Consider the following 25300-nt stretch of genomic DNA (forward strand, 5'->3'; position numbering starts at 1 on the left):
TGCTGCGTTTGTTAACCCCTAGCCTCTGTCTCTGAGCTCTGCTGATCAGGCTCCAGTGACAGGCTAATTTTAGAGCATCATGGGAGCTGGGATTCCAGATTTAGAGCTGTTATTTTTCAGCCTGGTCACCAGCAGCTGCCTGAAAGCCTGAGAGTGTGAAGATATAGGACTCCTTTATGCCAGCGATGCTCCCACAGTGGTAGTTTGCACTCACCCCACACTCCATTTCCCAAATTCAGCTCAGATAATCAATTTTAAGCCAGATATACATTGCAAAGAGAAAGGGGACACTACGCTGACACTCTATGGGATGACCATCCCTTTCCTGGGCTGAACAGGGCTACTGATTCTGATTAAAGTCAATTTTGTATTTGTCTGTCTTTATATGTTCCGTATATATATATATATATATATATATATATATACACATACATACACACACACACACACACACATCTGTTACCTTTCTTAATTGTTTATTTAATCTATGTCATTCCCCCAAAAAAAAAAAACAGTTCTTGTATTATACCATGAATATTTATTACAGGAATACCTGCGTAATAATGTTAAGTTAACATATTGAATTACATACAGCTTTGTAGTTTTCCACTAAAAATTGAAAAATGTGACATTTCAAAATCTAACATGAAATACTGTACTACTGTTATGGCTTCTGGCAGACTTATGAGATATTATTTGTAGTTCCTTTGATTACATAATAAATAAAAGATCTAAATTACATTCATATAGTTTTTAAATGTCTCAATCCTAATATTCTAGGTGACATCATAGCTGTAGGTGATGACCCTTATTTTTAGGAGATTGATTTTTCCTTTCCCTTACAGACAGTGAGATTGTGCCCCCTGACTGCCTGCGCCCCAGGTCCTTTACTGCTGTACGGAGACCCTCGCTGCGCAGAGAGACAGACGATGCTCGTCTCTCGGTCAGCCTGTGTGACCTCAACCTGCAAGAGGAAAACCTCCATCTCATCTCAGCTGCGTGTCCCATTCCACAGAACTCTCTGAACTCCCAGCAGTCACACCTACTGCCCTCCCACCTGGACAGTGACCTGCACTTCCACCAGCTGAGGGGGGCGCACATCAAGACGCTGGACGAGCAGACGGTGGGCCGTTCCGAGCACGCACGCGAGGAGAGGACTTTGGTGTTCACTAACCGGCCCCTCCGAATCGGGGAGACAATTTTCATCAAAATCAACAAGTCCAACACGGGCCGTTCGGGCTCCCTGTCTTATGGAGTGACCTCCTGTGATCCCAGCGTGCTGCGGCCCAGCGACCTGCCCTACAATCCGGAGTCTCTGGTGGACCGCAAGGAATTCTGGGCAGTGTGCAGGGTGCCCACTCCCCTCCAGAGTGGGGACATCCTGGGCTTTTTGGTCAACCAGGAAGGTGAACTTCTTTTAAGCCACAACGGAATGAATGCTGGGATGCAGGTCTGTGTAGATAACTCCCGCCCACTATGGATGTTCTTTGGGCTGCATGGGGCATTGGCACAGCTAAGAATTTTGGGTAAGTTTGGCTTTTTTGTGTCTGTCCTTCCGGCTATATCTTACCATAATGGAAAAAGATCCAAAAACAACTTATAACTTAAAAATTGTCAAATTGTTTTTAGTTGAGTTCATATTTATACAGAACCATTTTTTTTTATTTTGTCTGCATATAGCAATAAAAAATACAAACAAATTAAAATAGTAAAAACATCCATAAGTGCCTATTGCTAATTTCACTTAAGTGAACACATTTTTTTAAAAACTATTTTCTTTGAAAGGAAGCTTTTTTAAATATTTGACTGAATACTTTAATAGTACTAACAGATTTGAAATGATTTTATCTAACAAACTGTTTAACATTTTTGTTCGGACAATATAAGGCTTTTAAATGATTAACAGATGCATTTGATCGTGCTAAGTGCTGGATTAACAGGGTTTAACTGTCTGAACTTTTAAGACCATTTTGTTGAAATGCTACAGCTTTTCCAACACGCATAGATGAGTAAAACAAGTAGTTCTCCTCTGATGGATACAAAGAGCACCCCAAAGCCCTTTCTAACAGGTGACTAATTGATAAGTAGTTGACGCAGGGAAACCATTTTGTTATTGATATTTTCCCCTCCTGTGCTGCCATGTGAATACATTTCGGATAGTTGAGTTGACTTTCTATTTACATCACTTTCAACCCAGTGACTCTGCCTCCTCATTGCTGATACCATCAATACCATCAATAACATCAATTTCAAACTAAATTCTGATAGGGATATTGACTGTGTAACACCAATGGCAAAAAATGCAAATAAGAAACAGAACAAAATGTATACACTACTGAACGGTCTATTTTAGACAAGGATCTTGTCAGGTTTTCTTCCTTCATTTACATAATGATTGAATTGTTTTTGCTCCATCCTTGATCAGGCTAACAATAGGGATTTTTAGACAAAACTGTCTCTCATCACTTTCAGTTGTGTTTGCAGCAGAAGTTTTATTACTGGCGAATCACAGATCTCTACCAAAGAGTAACGTAATTAATGTCCACGTTTAATGCACAAAAAATGTCAAAAGCTCTGTATAGGGGGCGCTACAGGACATTCACATCTTGAGTAAATCTGTGTTAATAAAGCTTTGAACCTTACTGCAATTACAACCAACTTAGCAATCATTACAAGGCACTACATACTGTACAATACTGTCACAGAGTCATTTACAGCTGATAAAAGAAAAGCTTGGAAAAGTTGTATCTTCATTTTTGTCATTATAAAAAGGGTCACAAGACTATTGTCAGTTCTTTAGCAATAAAACATGATCCCTGGTAAATGTAACCAGATGAAATCAAATCAGGTTTTCCCTGCAACAACTTTGTAGTTTTTATAGTATGCTGCCATTGCAACCCCCCTGCCTCCACCAGCCCTTAAATCATCTGAGTTTTAGTCTGTCTGCCAGCTTTTTCAGATGTAGATGTCCCAGATCCTGTAAGAACTGCTGACTGACCCTGGCTACAACTGATGTTCAGCAAATGCTGGCAGTCGCAAGATTCCAGTTGTCATGCTCCAGAACTCTGGAATTCTTTTCCCAGTGACATCCAGAGGGCAGAAACAGTCAACATTTGGCTAGACTAAACACTTATTTTTCTTATCAGGGCTTTTCTTTTGCTGGCTAAGCATTGAAATCCCTTCATTCTAAAATTAGCCCAATTGTTTCCAACTCCCTAAGGATGTGGTTTCAGAGTGGAACCAAAGGTTTTTGGGTGTGTGGCAAAGTGGTTTGCAGTATACAGGTGTAGTGGTGATGTGATTATGAAACAGAAGACAGACAACAAAGTTCACAATCCAATCAGGTTTTATTGTTATAATCCTGGTCTGGCAACCACAAAGAATAATCCCAGACAAAACACAGCAATGTGTATTGCACTGTTCCAAAACAACGGGTTGCAGTTCCGAAATAATAAGACACAGTTTGTAAATAACAAATACAGTAGAACACACACAAAGACACACATGTTCACAAGTCCAGAGTGAGAGCTATAGTGCTTGTGGTATAATACAATTTATCTGTGTGCAATGGTGCAGTGTCTGGGTTTAGTGCTGGCCTTAAGTGACCCTTATATATTGTCAGTCACACCCCCTTGTTAACGATTAACGTTAATGAAACGTTAACGTTTCAATTTAGTGCTGCCGCATCGCTTCCCTTCTGGGGCAATGACTTGGTGTACCGTAGTTCCGCCCCCCTTTTTAGATAGCCAACTTCCCCTTAACCCTGGAAATTAATTGTCTGGCCATCCAGTCCAGAGCACTTTTTTCCCTTTACACAGTGCCCTCACGGGTTGGGAGGGAGATTCATAACCAAGATTCATTCTTTCTCTGTCAGAGGGTGCTGTTTGAAATTCAGCAACTTGGCATAAAGGAGGCAGGCCGTTTGTTTGTCCACGATGATTTTCCAAAATTATAGACAGACCGTTCGCTTTTGAATATACTAAGTCCTATACAAGTGCAGTATATACCATAGTTCCTTTTTTCAAATGTGTCTGATTTTGGATTTATGTATTTATTTATTTGCCAGGTTGTTGGTTTTGTTTGAATTTTAAATCCTAAATTTAAAAAAATCATCACAAAAGCAGCAAATCTGGAGCAAGCTGACAGCTTGGCTGCTAAAGATGGGAATCTTCGTTAGATATAAAAAGAAAACTTACAGAAATCCAAGTTTACCTCTACTACCTGATTTTACTGAAGCACCTTGATTCTATAAGAACTGCATGCAGCCTTCTAATGAATCCCCTACTACAGCAAACAGCATAGAAATCAACAGCAAACAGCATAGAAATCAACTTAAAGACCCTTGAGAGTGATTGCTAAGATTATTCTCTTACTAAGAAACTAAGACTGGTAGGCTTATAGTGACTTGCTAGGTGAAGCAGTTGTCCTTTGGATCGCAAGATTAAAGGGTTAAATTCTGCCTGACTCCCATATACCAAAGCCGCAGAACAGCACATAAACCTTAAATGCCTTAATATGTATAAACCTGGTCTTTCTCAGACAGTCATGCCACTATATTTTTTATATTTTTTCGGGTGCTTTATTGCACCATTGTCAGAAAAGCTTCAGTGCTTTAGCCTGCTGTATCTTAGATCATTAAACTAGTCCCCTAGCTGCAGAGGGTAGAATTTGTCATAAAAAAGTAAGCCTGGCCACAAATCCCAAAAGCAAATGTACTGTTCAACCTCAGCAATGGCACAGGCACTCCTTGGAAATGAGCATGTATAATTTAAATGGCTGTTGTAAACATCTTCATAAAAACAACATGCCATTGACTCTATTCTTGAACCAGCCAGTAATACTGTATAAATTCTGCTTATTGAATTTTACTTATTGCATTGCTTACATCGTTCCTCTGATGTCTGAAACGACCCCAGTTTAGTTTCAGGGTTTTATACAGATATACAGAGCTGTGTCAGATTATTGCAAAGGTTTGATTCTTTCTTCATCTCATGACTTTGAGCTGTCAGTCTCTCAGATTTATTTTGGTATTGCGAGGGCAGGCAGTAGACTTATTATTGCATGATCTTTTTTCAGTTGCATTATGTATTCCATTAAAATGACATTCTTTCACGCTTAACTAAACACTTTGCCACCTACTATTTCAAATCTTAGGGCTGCTTAATTACAACCTTCAGTTTGATGTCCTTCACCTACGCTTTCTCTGCACAGCTGATGGGGCAAGAGAGCAGGCAGTCCTGTATTGGCACACACTGGGATCCAATGTTATCAACAGGAACACGGTGTGCATGAAGGTTGCTGACTAAATGGTCTGGGGCTTGGAGTGGTGTATTGACATGGCTTATATACAGGTAGTCTCCAGTTGATTTTGGTGACTACTGGAGAATGTTGCATCCAAACAAGAAAGGTGGATTTCAGTGAACAAGCACATATGAGCAGTATAAAGGTGCAGTGCTGGAGCATACAGTCAATCTGATGGGAATACCCCTTTGTTCTGGAAACAGAGGAACTGTTTAAATCAGGGCTTTTTTTGTGCTCTTTGTAGACACATAGAGAGCCTCCCTATTCTCAGAAAGACTTGTGAGAAAGTGCCACAGTGGGTAGCAGCCAGTCCAGCTGTTGTTGACTATGAATTATTATGAGGTTGGTATTCATTCATGTCAATTTAGTTTCCCTGTCTTCAATAGGAAATAAGTTCCCTTTTGAATATCACATGAAACACTGCTCATAGCGTCGCTCCTAACAGAGCTCCTTCTCTCTGCAGTGTAAATCCACTCAGAATATGTCTCTCAGAGACTCCTCTCTAAACCTGTAGGCCAGAGCAACAAGACAGCAAATACTGCCATAAGCAGTCATCATCCTAAAATATCGGTTGATTAAATCATATTATTCGGTTGTTTTGTTGCAATTTGGTAAGAGAGTGTTTGACAATGACAATGATGGCTCTAATACGCACAGAACTCTTAAACATCTGGCATGTCATTTGTACAATGGGAGTTGTCCGCAGATCTTTCCCCAGGGTAAGTCTGTAAAGACTGTACAGATATGTAAATGAGCAGCATACTATTTAGATTAACTGGTTTTGTGACATTAGCATACTGTTAGATCAATCTTTTAGCATCTAAGATTATATTACTTTAATCAACAGCCACATTGGCAAGGTCCTGTGGGAATCAGGGCATGTGAAGAAACTATTTATATATTATATATATGATTATATATATATATATAAAATTACTCAATTTACTCAACTTACTCAATCGCATGCACATTTATGTAAAAATAATAAACTGGTATTTTGAATTTTTAGGCTCCACCCATCTGCCAGAACCCCGTGGACTCACAGCTCCGAACTCCCCCGTCTCTACCCCCAACACTCCCACAGTCCTCTGCAATGGGGGCTCTGACACCACACTCCACGCCAGCAGCTCTGCCGGGGGTAAATACAACTACATCTACTTACTGCCACATGAGGGTGGATTCAAGCAAAAATACTGTGCCTTTTGCTGACCAATATTATCTTCCTGCTCTATAACTGTTCAATCAAAGTTAAAATCATATCTTGACCTGCCCCGAACCATTTGATTGGATCTGTTATAGAATAGGAAAATAACATGGATTATCTGTATAGTATAGCTTCACAAATTCATAATTTTAACAAAACATACTGGAATGCAAAATGATAATTAAAACTAAACAGTGTTATCTTTAAATGTGCATGCACGATGCTATAAATGACACTGATGCTTCCTTGTGCTGCTTGTCTGTTTCTAAATGGCTAGTTAATTTCTTTACCTTTACAGATACAACTCCGAATTCTCCCGTCAGCTTACCGGAGTCCCCCACCTTCCCTGCAGCCTGTAGTTCTTGGAGTGACGAGTGTACCATCTGCTATGAGAACACGGTGGACACTGTGATCTACGCATGCGGGCACATGTGTCTGTGCTACACCTGTGGCCTGAAACTGAAGAAAATGACCAACGCATGCTGCCCGATATGTAGAAGGACCATCAAAGACATAATAAAAACCTACCGCAGCATGTAGACACAGGGATCCCATCTTAACTGTGGAATTGGGGAGCTCTTTTGTAAGGGAACATTAATGTGATGCAGAGCAGCCCCACTCTGAAAAGGGATTCGCTCTTGTTAAGATTATCTCTAGGTTCAAAAAGTCCATGGTTTGAAGGTTTCTTTCACAAACTTATTTTTCCAATTGTTTTTTTACTAGCAGGGAGAACTGCCATCCTAACAATAGTTTGGTCACTGGGGCGCCCAGGTTGTTTAAAGAGACTGAAAATAAAGAGACACATGTTTGAAGGTTCAAAAGTTGCCTTTTGCATTGGAGGCAGCTTGATCCAATGAAACTGAAGTTCAAGTGAAGGAGCAAAAGAAAAGCGACTTGTTAGTTAAACAGTCCCCTCCATGGTTAGAGAAATCACGTTGAGAAAAGCTGGTAGCCCAGTTGGGCTTCCCATCAACTTGAAGCACTGCAACTTTAACACAACTGTTGTCTGTGTGCAGTCTGGGTGGCACACCAACCCAAGCAGATATAAAGCTGACCTGTGTGTTTGCAATTGCAGAACATGTAACACAATTCATGCTCATGGGGTAAACTAGCCATAAAGTCCTGCAGATGTTTCATTAACATTTCATCAACACAAATACAAACGACTTAGGCATCTTTCTAGTGCCACCCATGTGTTGAATGTGGCAACACTGTTTTTATGAGGGTGGCATTGCATGTCACAAGACAGAGTTACATTGGTAGAGGAAGTAGAGGTGTCAAACTTTAAATGGATATTAGCAAGGCTGTGTATGCATATATATTGCATTTAACCCATTCAAAAGACTGGACAATATAATGATTTGGCCCCAGACCCAGTATTCTGTCCTAGAGGGTACAGATAGTTGTGATGCAGTGTAAGAGGTGAGTGATGAAGCCCTGTGTGACAAACACATAAATAAGGGCAGAGTGAAGGATTTATTGATCAGTTTCGTTAGGAATGACTCGTGTCCTCTCTCTAGAACCGTTCATATACACCAGGTACCACAGGGTTCCACATATATTGGACCAGTAAACAGAATATTTCAAAGAAAATTAAAAGTTCTGGATCACCTCAATAATCTAGAGGACTCCTTTCTGACTTGGGCACATCCAATAGATTACTACGTAAGGATCAGTACTGTGCATAGACACAATGGAGACGTTGAGCTGGCTTCATGAGTGGATGTTTAAAGCAATTGAAACTGTTGTGCTTCTGCTCCACCACACAAGGAATGGAATTTTGTTTTAATGTATAAAGGTACAGAGAAAGGAAGATGTGTTTTTAGTTTTTCACAGGGTACACACACATCTAAAGGGTTTTGTAAATACCTGAAGGTGCCCTTCATTTCTGACCTATGACCAAATACCGATATGGTGGTCATGTGACTTTTGTTTCTGTTTCGGACGATTAAGACCAACTGTATTGGGTGATTTCCTGTCATATTGATTATAGGCATCATGCAAGGAAAATGAACCCTTTTGTGGCTGTATTTTACAAAGCTGCTGCCACCACACTGCCTGGGCCTTTACATTGACCTCAGATCCAATATGGGTGGTTCCCACAGGAGTGAGGCAGAACATTTTGAGATATTGTTTTCAGTTTTAGTACAAAGCTGTAATCTAGAGTTTGCTCAGTCAAGTTACATTACTGGTGTTTAAATTAATGGTTTCATTGCCACATCATTTCTCATGTCTGGCCATATCAATGATACAGACCACAGGCTTTGCCTTCATATTTGGTGCAACATTGTCTTTTATGATTAGTTTTGAAAGTGGTCATTGTCCATTACAACTCTATTTGGTGGAACATTTTGTTTCAGAGTTCATATTAAATATCTCATACAAATGTGGCAATGACCTTGGGCTTGACCTCTGACCGCCCCCAGAGGATAATTCAATTCAGGTCAGTATTATATGATTGAATATGGAAACTGTGAGTAAACATCAGTAATGTAAAAATAATAATAAAAGATTAACACAAGTATTTAGCAAAATCAAGTGAGACAGGAAGGTACAGAACTTTGCATTGTTGTAAAAGGAAATTCCATGAAAGAACCTGTTGAAAAAAATCCTGTGTTTCATTCCCACAAACAAACCCAGTTTTGTTTTGCGCTAATAATTGGTTAATGTACAGATCTTAGCACCGCAGTTTCAAAAAAACATTAGTATTTGTGTAAAAAAAAAAAGAACGTGGCATTCTATATTTTAGGGCATCCGTAGCTATCCATAAGTGACGGCTTTGGCCTGTTGAAAAGCTTCACAGTCCCGATTTCACTGTTAAAGTATTGATTTTCTGTCAACAGAGAACTCCTGTAGACAGAGCTGCATTCATTTTCAGTGTGTATATGTGGCGGCTGTTAAAATAATGATTTGAAATCATCATAGGGTTAGAATTATAACACAGTTTAATATTGGAGACTAAATTATTTATTGTGATTTTTTTTTTTAATTCTAAATCAGTTTTTGCTTTTAAGCAGCAGCAGCAAATGTCAGTTCTGTAAACGTATCTGTTTTCATGTTTGAGTATTGTTTGTAAAGGTTTAGTTAGACTATTGTGTTATAACAGTATATTACTGTAAAAAATCTAATCATCTCATACCTCCTTTTACAAAATTGAAACTGTGCTTTTTTGCTTTGTGATTGTAGAGGGGAGCTATTTTTTTTTTTATATAAATACAGTGCCTTTGGGCAGTTTCTTTTTAGCTTTGATTGGTACAGGAAGTGTTCTAGAACATTCTGTAATCTACTGAAAATGATGTTGGAAACACTGGGACTCATCATTCCATTTGCAGTCACTTCTGGTTAAATAGAAAACAAGTTTCCGATATTTTTCTTTTAAGATAATCTTTTTCTGTTGTCTCCAGTGTATATTCCAGTCAACATGAATTAAAGGCTTCCCATTGTCTGTATTAGCATTTTTTTTTAATTATTAGCTGCAAAGAAGCTTTACCTGTCACTTTCGTGCCCAAAGACACTGTATGAAGACCTATTTTTTATAATAAAGCGTTTGCGTTACAAAGGAATATTCCACACAGCATTTCTGAGGCAGCCTAGGTACTGGTTACTGAAGCAAAGTAACCCAACTTTCCCCTCCCAAAAAAGGGCAGAGGGTTCCTTTGAGCAATGCCACTGGAGCTGTGCAATGTAAATAACACTGAGATCCCATAGCATTTACATGCTTAGTGCATAGTAACTACAGTATGTCAGGTTCAGTTTCCTTCCTGGTGAGAAATGGATCAAATTTGTAATTGATTCACTAACATGCACATTTTATGAAAGTACACTAAGAAATTACCAGGAAGCCACTGCAGTGATGTACAATGAATACAGAATACCGACTTGTAACAGCCTATTCTTTGTTTCTGTTGTATTTTAGCGTTTCTGAAACCGGTTCCATTTAGAGAAGTGACATTTATATTCAGCCTTTACAAATGTTTTATAGGACACAAATGAATATTGTACTCTTGTACGAAAAGATCCTGTCATATATCAAAGTTGTTGTAATGCCTTTTGAAAGCGTTGTGAGCTTGACAATCTCCTCTGAGCACCTAACTATCTAACAGTGTTGTGATGGCCCGCACAGCGGTTTATCTTGTGCTAATTATACACTCAACCACTAATAAGGAACAGGGGGACCAAAAGAGGATAAAGCCACCACTGAAGCTGGAGATTCAGATTTGTATTGTTGTTTTAAAGATTTTAAATCAGGGGAAATCAAGGCATTCTTTTTCTCCAGTGTCTCTTATATTTCAAAATACAGTTCAGGTGTGTTTTTATTTATTATCAGTTTTCATTGCTCTGTTTGTAGGTGTTCTGTTCGCTGTGTGAGTCAAATGATTGTGGGGCTGTCAATAAAGTTTCAAACATGTTTCAGAGATGCTGGTGTTATTTGACTTATTTCATTTGATATGATTTTACAGTGATGAAGATGGCCATTATAGTTGGTTGGGTTAGCAATTGCAATGTTACAGACAGGATATGAAGGTGTCATTTTAATATTGTTTGACAGCTACAAAGTCAATGTCAATGATTCTTGGCATTGAAGCATTTAGCAGCCAAAGAATAGGGTGTTCTGGACTTTATGGGAAACAGGAAAAGGTACAGCAACGTTAAAAAAAAAAAAAAAAAAAAAGTTCAAGCCTCAAAGCGCCATCTAGTGGGTGAAAAAGGTTTCCTCAATAAGTCTAACACTCCCACAATATTAGTGACCTTGAAACCCCAATGAGAATGGAGTTGTTTTTAAAAGAATCGTCCAGTGAAGCTCTTATAAAACACAGTGAGCTCATTCTTCCAGACTGACTCCCTACAAGATTAAAGCCATCACACTCTTTAGAAGCTTTCAAATACAAAGGAGTCAACCTGATAAAAATGTAACCGTCAGCTAGTGAGTCTGAGAAACAGCGCTGCAGCTCATCAAAGAAGGAAGCAAGGGGAAATGGGGGTCTTGACTTTAAATAGAATGGAGGGACTTTAATACAGGGTAAATCTGTCTTTACTAAATCTAAGCTGTTTAAAACAACATTGATTTAGGAGCTAAGCTTTAAACACTGTCCCCAAACGAGACATGAAAACATGAAAGCAGTACTGTAAGTTCTTCTCTATAAATTACAGCCTGACTGCTTGGCACATCCTATGCTCCAGCCTAATGACCTGTCTGCCCCAAAACACAGCTGTCTATGATTACAGCACAAAATGAACAACGTGAGAAATATGTGGGGTGAATTTTCTTTCAAAAAGTTATAGCAGATTGTCACACTTGGGCTATATACACACATGCTTTGGATTAGGGATCGGGTTCAGGGTTAGGGTTAAGGGTTAGGGTTTAGGGGTTAAGGGTTAGGGTTGGTATAGAACACACCAAGGGGAACACAAGGACACATTATCACATGGTTAATAAATTAGTATTAACATCACAGAATAATACAATGTGAATGAATGAGCTGAAACAGCTTTATACAGTAGATGCTCAAAGTCATATGCACACACGGGCTTCAACTAGCTTGGGTGTGTAATATATCCCATAATCAAATTAAAACAATTATATTCAAATAATATTAAACTGGCACATAGAGTATACAGTATCTGTAACTACTGCTATTCACATAACCTCCATACCAGTCAAAGTCTTATAGTCAAGCAGTACACAACTAAAACAAATGGGAGAACAATAGTATACATTTTATTGTGGTTTTCTTTAGGGCAATGCAAGATACAATGTAAACATTCAGCAACATATAAAAAGAATTCAAAACAAAACAAAACAAAAATGTTAAAAGTATATAAGCAATTCAGAGCTGACAGACTGGGAGCAGACAACCTTACAGAGGGGATAGACTGGGAGAAGACAACCTTACAGAGCGGATAGACTGGGAGAAGACAACCTTACAGAGCAGACAGACTGGGAGCAGACAACTTTACTAAGCTGACAGACTGGGAGAAGATAACCTTACAGAGGGGACAGACTGGGAGAAGACAATCTTACAGAGGGGACAGACTGGGAGAAGACAACCTTACAGAAGGGACAGACTGGGAGAAGACAACCTTACAGAGGGGACAGACTGGGAGCAGACAACCTTACAGAGGGGACAGACTGGGAGAAGACAACCTTACAGAAGGGACAGACTGGGAGAAGACAACCTTACAGAGGGGACAGACTGGGAGCAGACAACCTTACAGAGGGGACAGACTGGGAGAAGACAACCTTACAGAGGGGACAGACTGGGAGAAGACAACCTTGACAATGAAAGCATTTTGATGAAGTCTTACAGGTGGAGGCCTCAGTTGAACATTGAGACGGAATGGTTTCCTGCTCCTGCAGTATAGCAGAGTAAGGTGTCCACTATGGAACAGAATATCACACTTCCTGTATGACGACACCTGAGTGCTGGGCATGTCCTTCTTTTTTTAAAAAGATATTAAGAGTCGTCTATTTTGTGTAAGCAGCATGGCGTCTATTATAAAATGCACACTACCTTTGTATTGCCAAACTGGGGAACTATCTACAGCATCAAAATGGCAAGCAGTTAACACTTGAAATAGCTAGCCAAGTGAATTTCTGGTGTGATTGTCTCATTTTAATAAGATGTCTAGAGCCATCTGACAATGGCAAGCATGTACTAGTTTACTCAATGAAAGGTACTGTGTGTGTCAAACTAACATGTTGACTAACCATTGTTCAGCATTAAACACTATTCAACCACATTGTTTTAAATCCAAGACTAGTATTCTTTTAAACATTCTTTTCTTTCTTTCTCAATTCTTTCTACATTTTACCTTTTTCCTTCAACAAAAATTAATTACCTGCAAATTCCCCCTCACTCTTAATTCCCCCTCCAATAGTCCCTCAGACACGCACACACACACACATCCTGTTGTCTCTCACACGACATTTCTGGAGGCGAGAGTGAACACTGCTAACCCTTCAGACGCACAGCGTCCCTCTTAAAGCGCTCTCATTCTTTGCACTTGCCAAGCTCTCTTCAGCCAGGCGAATCCCTGCTAAGAGCCCTCGCTCCCAACAGAGGACAAAAACTTTATTTCCTCATTATTAAAATGCATCTTTTTAACTTTCTCATTTATAACCAACTCACGAACCACCACAACACACTCTCGAACCCTTGTCTCTTGCACAACCACTGATACTCTTATCAGACCAATAAAAGTTCAAAGTCTCGATTCATTTCACTGTGGATTCTTTCTGGAATGGTATTTCAAAACACCAATGCAGTAATGCATGCAGTAGTGTGACGTTCAGGGACTGTAACGTGTGCTGAATTCAAGACATCTAACTATGGCAAAATGTGCACGCTCCTAACAAAAATCTACGACCAATTTACAACTGCTAATGGTCAAACGTGCTCTAGGCTACTGAATTAAATTACTAAATTAATTTTAAAAATACCTGCATTGATATTCTAAAGGTTAATCTAGTTAGACTCCATGTGCAGAAGCATTACAACTGTATGCTGATTTTCTCTTTTTGTAATTCATGTTGCTTTTTGACCATGTTATTTCTGGCTGGTCTTGTGTGTTAAACCAGTTTCAGGGCTGGCCTGCTGTGTACTTCCAGCACAATGGTGAATGAAACTGTTGCCTCTCAGTTGTTAAGACTTCACTTTTGTCAATTAAGGTGTACCCAGTGCCACTCTGATGCCAAGAAAGCAGACATTTAATCAAATAGCAGGTGGATCTCACCACGGTCTAGCTCTGGCGTGCCTTGAGTACGGTGCACACGAGCTGGCCAGTGATTGCAAGATATACCTGGTTTTTCAACCAAGGGCAAGGACATAAAAAGGAACACTCTGCCTGAACCCACAGTTGTTGCATGATCGAGATTTAACATTTGCTTTTAGTTTTGCATGCTTTTAGTTTGCTTTATTAGCACACTTTTAAATGCATAGGACTGTGCTGCATTTAATATTCTTCTGGTGCAGTGAGAATATCACCTCCACGCCTTTAACGCTGCAAACCAAACGCTTCTTATCAGTATCACTAAACATGCGTTTATTGCTTGTGTCACAGACCCGATGAGCACTGATCCTGGACTGCATCATGTTAGACAATGTAGTTCAGCATAAGTGCTCACCGAGGGTCTGTGACACAAGCAATAAGAGTCTATTTAGAGATACAGCTGTATTTGTTTTGTGCATTTTGTATAGATAAAGAGGGTTGGAAATACACTTGTTGATATACTCTCTATTGCACATGTCCTCATTATTATGTCTTGTGGAGTATGCAAAACACTGAGAAAAAAAACAAATAACATAATTATTGAGATAATGTAACAGGGGGAATATGAATATATAAAAAAAACTACCAAGAAAAACAAAAACAAAATAACTCTATCGAGTATGAAAAAGTCTAGTATGACTGTAATATTACAATTCCCTTGTGTTCTTATCAATGCAGACAAGCAGTGTAATTTCTAAATATCAACAAAAGCAATTTAATTACCATTAATATTTGCTGTACTAAAAAGTAAGAGTGATTCAACACTTTTTATATAATGCCTTCGTCAGAATGTGGGAAAGGGTACAGGTGAAGGAACAATGGTTTAGACCCCTTTATTTTATTATTGAACTTGTATTTTATGTCCTAATCTGCTGAACTGTTAATACAAAACAGACAGAGGGCTCAATAACCACTTTAACAAGAAAAAGCATTTCACGAATGAATCGAAGTGTGAGGCAGCATGTAGTCAAATTTAAATTATACATTGAAGGTTAGGTGTAACAATCCAATATAAATAGTTTATGGTTTTTCTAAATGCTTTTTCCCCAGCTAAAAAAAAAGTTCTGATAAAGGGCTTCTTTTTCAATTAATTCGAGGGTGAGAACATTATTTGTAATGTCTTTCTATAAAATACCAAATTAAAGTAAAGGGGTTTGATTTGTTCCTAAAAAAAAGAAAAGAAAACATATTTCAAGCATTATATAAAACCCAATAATGACATAGGAAGTGCCCAGTATTGTTAAAGTTGCAGTATACAGCGTCAGAACAGCCATTAAAAACAAACAAACAAACAAAAAAAAAACTCCCAAAAACTTTTTCTTGTTGTTTTTTATCAAAAAGTTTGGGTGCCAAATTTGGAAAATTTCTATTTAAATTGTTTAAAAAAAAAAAAGGTATATTCAATTTATTTCCAGGGGTTTTTGTTTGGTTTTGTCTTGGTGATAGAAGCACCATGATGTAAAAGTGCATGAACAGCTGTCCACCACAAGAGGGCGCTCAGAATGTTATTTCAGCGAGATTGCATCAAAAATTGAATTGAGGCATTTTTTTCAGGAAAGTACTGTATGTTCAAGCGCTTTTATAGATATACTATTATATATATATATATATATATATATATATATATATATATATATATATATATATATATATATATATATTTAAATGCATGACATTATATCTGAGCCCTAACGAAAACTTCTACTTACTAATGCTTTACAAGAACGCACAATACTCTTGTGACGGATAGTGCTAAAATATGTAACAAGTAAACAAAAATACATTTATTTAAATAATTATAAACAAAAGATGAATTGTCATTTAATAAATAACGTGCTGAAGGTTTTATTTAAAAATGATTATACTGCATCTTTAAATAATGCACTTGATTTTTAAAAAAAAATGTTTTAAAGTGCATTAATTCACAAATAATGAACCACTTCATTCATCATTATTGTTCCCGTGTAATCACACTACAAACTACTTTCTGGCAATATAATATAACTGCAATCTAGCAGGTATTCTAACTAAAACTACATTTAATACTGTCCAGCAGAACACATATAAACAAACAAAGTTAGTGTTCAATCCGGATTTTGACTTTGTTCATTAGAAAAATATTTCAGCAGTCTTGGACATCAGCCATTTGAAGTAGTCAGTGGAGTTTTGTACCTCAACAAAAGGCACGCCACTGATACAAAGGAAAGTAACCCTGTATGCCAGCTCTCCATCTGCTGGCTTTCAATGGGATTCTGTAGAGACACCAGTTAAACCAGCAGTACTCCAGTTGATACCAGTATATGTACAGTTTAACCCAGCATCTACTGGGGTCTCCTGGATGTGTTTTCATCTCACAAATAAGGGTGGGACCTGATAAAGAATATGCATGACTCTTAAATTACTGTCATTATGCCATAAATACGTCATACTTTGGTCATTCCAGATACTTCGCCTTAACGTGGCACACAACAGTATTTACTGCTCAAAAACTCGGATAGACTTGAATCTAACCCTGTCTCGCAATGTGTGTTTCTAGCTGTAAACATTAGAAAGGTTTTTTGTTTGTATTTTTGTACCCAAGTGGGTGTTTATCAGTGTCTGATGTTTGCCAATTCAAAGCTGTAAAATTGAAATGACATATTTGATTGAATCACATTTTGGGGTTTAATGCAACACAAAATCCCTGGGTTATGGTGGTCATTGTCAAGCCTTTTTTCCAGTACAATTTTGTGTTCCCATTCCCAGTTACATGTGAGCAGAACACATCAATAAATCAATATATACAAAGTATTTATTCTGGAATTACTAGTAAAAAAAAATAATGATGGTGTTTTATATCTTGTGAACAAAATGAGGACTTGGTTTATGAGTACTTGGGGCTCGTATAATGAGATGCCATAAAAAAATAAATGGCATTGGAACAAAAAGTGAAACATTTAAAACGTTTTGCAATAATTAATACATTTAATAAATGTTTGTCCTTTTTTTAAAAGCAGATTCAGCAATTTGCTTTTTAAAATGTTCCTTTTTTTAAAAAAAATAACACATTCAGTTGCAACTGGGAATAGATTAATGCCATTCAAATAATTGAAAATCAAGTCAAAAGAAACGCATACATTTGCACTGGAGAAAAGGGCTTAGCAGTCGAAACCTGAGCCATTTAAACTATTTACCAATTCATTAAAGCAAAAACCTGCCAGAGGGCTAATGACTTCAAATTACAGGCTGATAGTGCAGTGTGGTGTCACAAGACTAGATCAGAAATACACCTCCAAGGAAGTCAAGAAAGATACAAACAAAAGTTTAAAATACAAGATGTCTCCATAGAGTTGAGTGTCCTAGCTTCCACTGTGCCACCTTTACCCTTTTTGTTTTAGAAGTCCTCAGCGCTTAGGTCTGAAATTTTCTTTACATGGATGTTTAAGCTTCTAAACTCATTTCCTCTGGTTGAGAGATTATATTATTTTCTTGACACAAGGGAGGTGAAAAAGAAAATTGGGCGGTGTTCAACACACAAAGGCCTATGGCACAAATCAAAAAAATTATTCAGTATATATGTGTAAAGCTCTCAGTTTTCTTCTGTTCCAAAAAAGGCACCCATTTTGATATCCAAATTCATTTTTTGAGCAAGGTTGGAAGATTTCATAAACCTCCTCTTTCATAATGCAATTATTTTTCTTTTCCATTACCAAAATCAAAAAGGACTTCCAAGCAGGTTTCCATTCCACTAGTCCCAGTTTGAGACAATGGGGTGGCCACCCCTTAGCCTGCTTGCCATCCTTTTTTATTAATAATATATGACTAACCATTTATACAGTTTTAATGTATACATTGTTTTTTAGTAAACCAGCACTAAAAGTGTCTTTTTCTTATACCATGTCGTGTAATCAAATGTCTTTAAAAAATGCACATGTTATGTATAAATAGATACACTGTTAGTTCTTTTTTTCTAAATAATTGGAAGGCACCCAGCCTTTCTGGGGATATCCACCACTGTCCAGGACCTGGCAGTACCACCACCCATTGGGATTACGTTCCAGAACTTCCAAACATGTCCCTTCTGGGAATCCCATAGTCTCCTCATCTCCATGGTAATCGGAAATGGAAACGTAAACATCTTTGAGATTGTTCTGTATGAGCTGGCACTTCTCAACAGGCTTGGGTTTGACAGAGGAGACCGGGATCCCATTTCTCTGAGAGGCTCTTCCCAGGGCATCAGTGCTGCCCATGCCAACCTTGTCAGTTTGCTTTATGGCACTGAAGGAGGAGTTCCGTCTGACTGGCACGCCAGACCTGAGCTGTTCGGTGGAGTTCAGGGACTCGTTTCTCCGCAGGGACCATGAAAGGGGGTTGGTTTCCTTGGCAGGAGCAGAAACGAACACTGATTGAGGCCTCACTGCCAACTGGCGAAACCCATTTCTCATTTTGACTGAACCATTCACCATGCCTGTTGGTTTGGAAAAACCTCCTGGTGGTTTGGATGGAATGGGTGGGGTGGCCTTCTTCATACATTGATTGATGTTGTTCAAGGCTTGAACCCTCTTCTCGTTTTTCTCCAGGCTGTTGGACTTACTTATGCTACCCTGTTTGGTAGGAGTACCTTCGGACTCTGACCCTGCAGCATCTGCTTTGTTGTTCACAGGCTCCAAGAAGTATGCAGGAGCCCATCCTTCAGCTTCTTCACACCGGATATACCACCACCCACTTTCCTGCTTGTCCACAACCTCTACCTCCACTCCTGCAGCAAAGCTTATTTCAGACTCTTGCACCTTATCGTAGCGGTCAGTGGTTCTGTATATGGGCTCAAAGTCTGAGTCACCTCTGCTTTCTTTGGAATAGGTGCTTGACAGGTCAGAAGTGCTTCTAGAATATACAGAGTCTTCTGAGGAGATCACTGATGCAGTTTCTGAATCCTCACCTTTAGATGGTTTGAGCTTGAGCTGCCCTGTATGGCGTAGCTGACGCCTCAGGGTGCTAATATCCATTTTTTCTGATCCCTGACTCTCCGATTTGGCAAGCAGAGGTTTGGGTCTGACCAGCGGCTTGGGTTTGGTGGAAGGGCTCTGACCAATCCTCTGTTCCACGTCCTTCCTCGCCCCAGTCTTCACTGCTTCCCGGGTGCTGGCATCTGAAGCCGTTCGAGGCTTGCTCTCCTCATGTTTGGGAAGCAACTGGCTTCTTACTAGCTCTGGCTGGATGTTGTTCACAGCTCTTCCACTTCCAAGTGAAGATCTGGTGGAGGAGGCCTTGCGGAGCATGGACAGCGAGTTGCTTTTCTGAGAATCCGAATCCCCGCTGGATTCTTTGCTGGAGGCTGTGTCTTCATAAGGTCTGAAGCCATCATTCTCGTAGATAGTCTCCTCCTCCTGAGCAACATCCTCATAGGACTCACCGACCTTAAATCTGGCTTTCTGGAGAGAGGAAGCAGGACTGGGATTGGATGACAGAAGGGAACTCTTCCCAGAGATCACATTTTCATTCTTTACCTCGGCTGGCTTATCTCCCTTTAAAGAGCCAGGCTCAGGCTCTAGATCACAACCAATGGCAGGGATGTCATACTCTGGCTCCTCATACAAAGGCTTCTTTGGGGAATCTGGGGCCTTGCCTTGTGAGTTGCTGCTGGAAGGGGTGGTTTCCTCAGGTTCCTGCTTTTTGATTGGTGGAGCTGGGGGAGGGATTGTTGGCCTAGTCAGAGTGCTGGTTCTCCTGTTCAGGTTGGGTTTCTTTCTTTTGTCAATATAGGAACAGGGCGCCCAGCCTTCCTTTTCCCCAATCTGTACATACCACCAGCCGCCCGAGTTCTTCTCTATAACCTAAAAACAGAACACATGTAAAAAAAGTCATTAGAATCTCGTTGTGGAACCAGTCAGGGGTCTGTGTTAGCACTATAACAATACAAGCGAAAACCGAAGGCTCTGGACAAACCAAAATGAGCAGATTCTCCCGACATCATAGTGTATACAATGAGAAATCCATTGGAAAGTCAACTTTCTCATTTTTGTAATGAACAACAAGAACAAATTTGGGCATTAATCCCTACTTGTATAGGTTTGAAACACTACAGATTTTACAAGCCAATTCTTAAAAGTATGACATTTTGAAACACTTACTGCAGCCTTCTGTCCTCCACGGAAGCTGATGCCATCAGATATACAGGACTGGAACTCAGCTATGGTGTAATACTCTACTTCAACAGTAGGGGGCTCTGGTGGCTTTGGTAACTGGAATCCCTGAGGAGACACATGCAAATTGAAAAATGAATCAATATTCTTCTGACAGTAGTTTCTATCCTGTAATTTAGCAAGTTATTTATTTATATTATGGGCAACTTCATTTAAAACAACATGTAACCAAGGAAATAATTTAATACCAATGACAGCAACACCATGATGTATGCATATGTTTATATTACATATGTCTGTGTTTCATACTAAATACCTTTATTTACAGATAAAGTGCTTGCTTAGAAAAACAGTTTAAATGGTAATCAATTGACCAATAATTAGTAATAATTAGCAGCAGATGCACCCCTCTTTATGTACACCTGATGTTATGTATTATCACAGAATCAGAAAGCAATATAAATGCATTACTGGTAAACTTACACTGAGGTGATGCAGAGAATGGAAGGTTTAAAATGGCTTCTCAGGTGCATAAATGTGAAAGCAGGAATACTAACCAGACTGGCTTCTCTTCTTGGTGGGGGCTTCTGTCTTAGGTTTGGTGAACCTTGAGGGAGAGACAGAAGAGATGTTCAGCCATGTGAGTACAATATTAGCAATAGCAGCGTGTGTATGTGCACTGGGATCCCAAGGCACTTTTAAGATTTATTTTTGCATTGCAATTTAAAACCACCAGGTGTCAGTGTAACTTCAGGGACAATGAAGAGGTCAACCACTGGAGAATGCTGGAGTCACAATCTTAATACAGATGTGCCTGCGCGGTCCAATTAGAGAATAATTAGACCTTGTTACATCACATCACTCTGATGCAGACTATCACTCAATCCACTACTACTTGTAATGGAATCAGACCCATATAAAACATTACATCACAATGGTAACCATGGAAACTATAAGAGAAGAGAGAAAGGAAACTTGATTAATTTTTAAGAGGCATGTGTTAACTATTTACTTATAAAGTTATTGTCCCAACTGTATATACAAATCAATGAAAGTCCTTATTTGTGTTAGGATCCCAAGACAAAAAAAGGCCTCTTCTATTTGGGGTTCACAGTGGAAAATTCCCTATCCCTATCCCTAATCCTTACCCAAACCATAACCACAAGCTAATAGGATAAATAAGGGTTCCGGTTTCTACATTTGCAGTGGGTTTTCTGAAATGCAAGCAAATCACAAAGAGACTCACCCTCTCTCCCTCTGAGTGTTTGTACTCACTGATCTCTGCTCTTTGAGGAGCAATGCGGGCCACAGCTGGGGATCCCTGGACAGTCCTGCTGCCCTGTTTGTCCTGCAGGGTGGCGATGCTGCTGCTGGTGTCCTCGCAGGGGATGGGGAGGCTGATCTCCTTCTTGGTGACTTGGGGCTCCTCCGTGTCGGTGTCTGTCTGCACATCCTTCTCGCTCACCTGCTTCTTGTTCAGGAGGTTGCTGATCTCCATGATGTTCCCGATGATCTCCACAGGGCCGGTCAGAGTCTTCTTCCGGGGGGAAAGATCATCCTTCATCTTTTTCAGGTATGACGCGGGAGCCCAACCTTCTTTGCCAAGGTGCCTGATGGAGAGTGATGTAGGGAAAGACCATTATACTAAAAGGAGTATACCTTTTAGGATTGTACAGTATATCATTGAAATAATTCTCTTAAACATAACTACTAACCAATACAAGCAATTACAGTACAATAAAACACCTTATAACTCCTGTTTATCTGTTTTAGTTTTTGCAGCAAGGAAGAGCGCTAATATTAGTCTATTGATTCTGCAAGAATAATCAGTTAATCAGTTAATCAGTTAATCAGTTAATCAGACTGATTTTCAGATGGTAAAGTCTTTACATGTGGATTATTATTATTATTATTATATTATTATTATTATTATTATTAACACACACACACATAATATATATATATATATATATATATATATAATAATATTATATATATATGAATATATATATATATATATATTTCTTTTCAGATTGTTCCACGGAAACATCTCTTATGTAAAGAAAGTCTAACAATCATGCCTTTTTGACACGTCCAAAGAAAAGTCTAACAAGGTGCCTTTGTTGAGAGGTCTAGTGCCCTTAAGAGTTCAGGTATTTAGCTAGTAGTTTGATGTCACAAACTACTGCAGGCAAAATGAAAGGTGTAAGCAATTAGCACCTAAATATTTCCCAGTCACCTCTCACCTGATATACCACCACCCTTCCAGGTTCCTCTGGATGACCTCCACAGTGACCCCTTTCTCAAACCCGATCTCATCCTTGCTCTGACTGGTGTACGGCAGCACTGTGATATATTTCTCCTCTAGAGAGTGCAGAACAGACTTGTTGAACAACGTTACTGCAAATGATGAACTTTCTACTTTAATGACAAGAAAAGTTTATTTGGACCGAGACCTGGCTCTATATATATGAATAATATAATATATATATATATATATATATATGATATATATATATAATATATATATATTATATATATATATTTAAATAGACTTTCTGTTTTACTTTATCTTCATATTGAGTAATTACTAGTTCCCCTGAAGGAAATGTAGCTACTCTGACTTTATGCGCCATTATGAGTTAGAAATGATCTCCAAGTGGGTTTGCCTAAACTGACGGAAAAAACTGACACTAGGATAAGAAAAACACAATCAGAAAAAACAAACATTACAACCTTTCCCTGTATTCTGGAGAAATGATCAACACAGTACACTTGAGTTCGTAATCTATAACAGCAAAGCATGAACCAAGGAAAGGATCAGTTGTGTTTTCTGAACTCTTTGTACTGAAGCCTAATCTTAATAAGCTTTAAGGAGTGTTGTGATGTTGAACTTCCCCAAAGACTAGGCTAAGCCAATGTTTCTCCACCTGTCATACTAAATGATCTTATGTTCTTCATGTTTTCTTGAGAAAAACAGGCCATATGCTTAGTTTATTCTTGGCAAGTGGCTTTAGCAGTGAAGCCCATATTACACTTTCAATAAAGCCAGGCAAAGATTGACTTGTATTGCAACATGAAACACAGTTACCAGCTTACTAACACAATCTAAAGAGGTTCAATTCCAAGTCTGTGCAGAGGTGTGTTGTGTGAAAACAGCTGGAATGTTATAGTTTATTTTGCTCAATGCCGATACACTTGGCTTCTTTGTCTTGTGTGTTTGACGATTTTCAGATATCCCAGTTTACAAGTGAGACAGATGTACTTTGCCAGTCTGGTTTCTGTGACACTTTATCTGCAGGCAGGAAATATTCTGAGAACAAAGAGCCAGTGAAGGATTATTAACACTTCGTATGCTGATTACTCTTTAGCGCTTCAGAGTACAGCTTGAGGAGGGAGCACATGGCTTTCAATGCACGTTTTCATATCAAATATCCACAAAGGGAGCTAGACCCTCCCAGACATCACCCAAAACACTATTATTATTATATTATTATATTATTATAAGATGAGACACTGCTAATATTTTTGGTACCAGCAGAACAAATGGTTTCTCAAATACTGTATATACTGCAATACAAATGTTGATACTGTAACAGTAAACCTCTTAATTAGGTTTAAGAAGTTGATCCGCAGGGCACTGTGCTTTTAAGCTATCATTGTCCTTTTCTGACCTTGGCGAACATTCAGCTGGTCTTTATTAATGACTTGTATGTTCTTGTTTATACACAGGGATAAATGGCAGACATACTGTGATGGTTTAACAAGAGGCGGACGATCTCACAATCAGTCTTAAATTCACTCAGATGGAAACGCTATGTAATGCCTGCAGCATTCAGATTTTAAACCTGAATGGAGCTTCTTGAGTGTGTCTCCAAAAAGGTTCTCCCTGCATAGAGTGGAGAGAGAAGGTTATCCCTGCAAAGAGTGGAGACAGAAGGTTCTCCCTGCATAGAGTGGAGAGAGAAGGTTATCCCTGCAAAGAGTGGAGACAGAAGGTTCTCCCTGCATAGAGTGGAGACAGAAGGTTCTCCCTGCATAGAGTGGAGACAGAAGGTTCTCCCTGCATAGAGAGGAGACGGAAGGTTCTTCCTGTATAGAGTGGAGATAGAAGGTTCTCCCTTGCCATATTCAATAGAAATAGTTCAGACTGGGTTAATCTGTCAGCTCCACCCGTCAGTATTCAAGATAATTCACTGATGATACTTACAGACGATAGCTTAAGGCTTCGGGGTCTGGCCAAATGTGTTTGCACCTGTTTAGCTACCACTCTTGCTTTTATTAAAAGTGCAAAATCAGAATGAAAGTTTGCACAGCTGTCCAGCTGTTGCAGAACATCCTGCATCACTTTTTCCAACCAGCGTTTCCCAGACTGGCATCACCACTGTGCATCTGGCACCAGTAGGGTAAACACTAGCCAGACGTCTGTACTAAATAGGGCTTGACTCAGCTTGAGGAGAGACTGCTGGTTACTAATAGGGGAAGCACTGCTGAGATAGGAACTCTTTCCATGTCTTCCCTCATTTATGTTTACTTGGTAAATTTGTTCTGCTTGGTGACGTTCTGCAAAATGAAATCCCTCCTGTCAAACTCACAGGCTAACTAAGATCAGCAACCTACAGTCACTCAGGACACATCCAGCAAGGTTTACATTTCCTGAAGACATTCATCATTATCTCCTATTGAGGTTCATTTTGATGTTTGCAGATCAATCAGAGATCAATAGGGGATCACGTTGTCAATTCCCTGTGCGTTTGCTGCACCCCTCTTAGTTTGAGGCTATTTTCAAAGTGAAATTCTGAGCAGGATTTGTGTGTTAAACAAAACATGCATAGCCTGGGAAACAGGGGCTTCTGCATCTTCCAGACCACAATACAGAAGAAAAAAATAACTTTTATAAATT

General features: G+C 39.1%; 2 protein-coding genes and 1 long non-coding RNA gene across 7 annotated transcripts in view; 1 reads left to right on the plus strand and 2 right to left on the minus strand.

Annotated features, from left to right (window-relative positions):
- Positions 1-12122, plus strand: part of LOC121321718 (E3 ubiquitin-protein ligase NEURL1-like) — a 68051-nt gene extending 55929 nt beyond the window's left edge. For both annotated transcript variants that reach the window (XM_041260800.1, XM_041260801.1), the window contains exons 4-6: positions 846-1526; positions 6311-6439; positions 6804-12122. In XM_041260800.1, the coding sequence (XP_041116734.1) occupies positions 846-1526; positions 6311-6439; positions 6804-7045 (1052 nt within the window). In that variant the 3' untranslated portion in view covers positions 7046-12122. The remainder of the gene's footprint in view (positions 1-845; positions 1527-6310; positions 6440-6803) is intronic.
- Positions 12123-12202: 80 nt separating this feature from the next.
- Positions 12203-15842, minus strand: LOC121321719. Its single transcript, XR_005950964.1, has 2 exons — positions 12747-15842; positions 12203-12650 (listed from the first exon to the last, which is right to left on the minus strand). It is a non-coding gene; the product is annotated as an uncharacterized LOC121321719 (long non-coding RNA).
- Positions 15843-17184: 1342 nt separating this feature from the next.
- The window catches only part of LOC121321720 (SH3 and PX domain-containing protein 2A-like), a 90516-nt gene continuing 82400 nt past the window's right edge, over positions 17185-25300 (minus strand). For all 4 annotated transcript variants that reach the window (XM_041260803.1, XM_041260804.1, XM_041260802.1 and 1 more), the window contains 5 exons: positions 22644-22761; positions 21673-22007; positions 20955-21004; positions 20386-20505; positions 17185-20088 (listed from right to left, as the gene is read on the minus strand). In XM_041260803.1, the coding sequence (XP_041116737.1) occupies positions 18211-20088; positions 20386-20505; positions 20955-21004; positions 21673-22007; positions 22644-22761 (2501 nt within the window). In that variant the 3' untranslated portion in view covers positions 17185-18210. The remainder of the gene's footprint in view (positions 20089-20385; positions 20506-20954; positions 21005-21672; positions 22008-22643; positions 22762-25300) is intronic.

The sequence above is a fragment of the Polyodon spathula genome, chromosome 10, assembly GCF_017654505.1.
Source record: "Polyodon spathula isolate WHYD16114869_AA chromosome 10, ASM1765450v1, whole genome shotgun sequence".
In the NCBI taxonomy this organism is placed as follows: Eukaryota; Metazoa; Chordata; class Actinopteri; order Acipenseriformes; family Polyodontidae; genus Polyodon; species Polyodon spathula.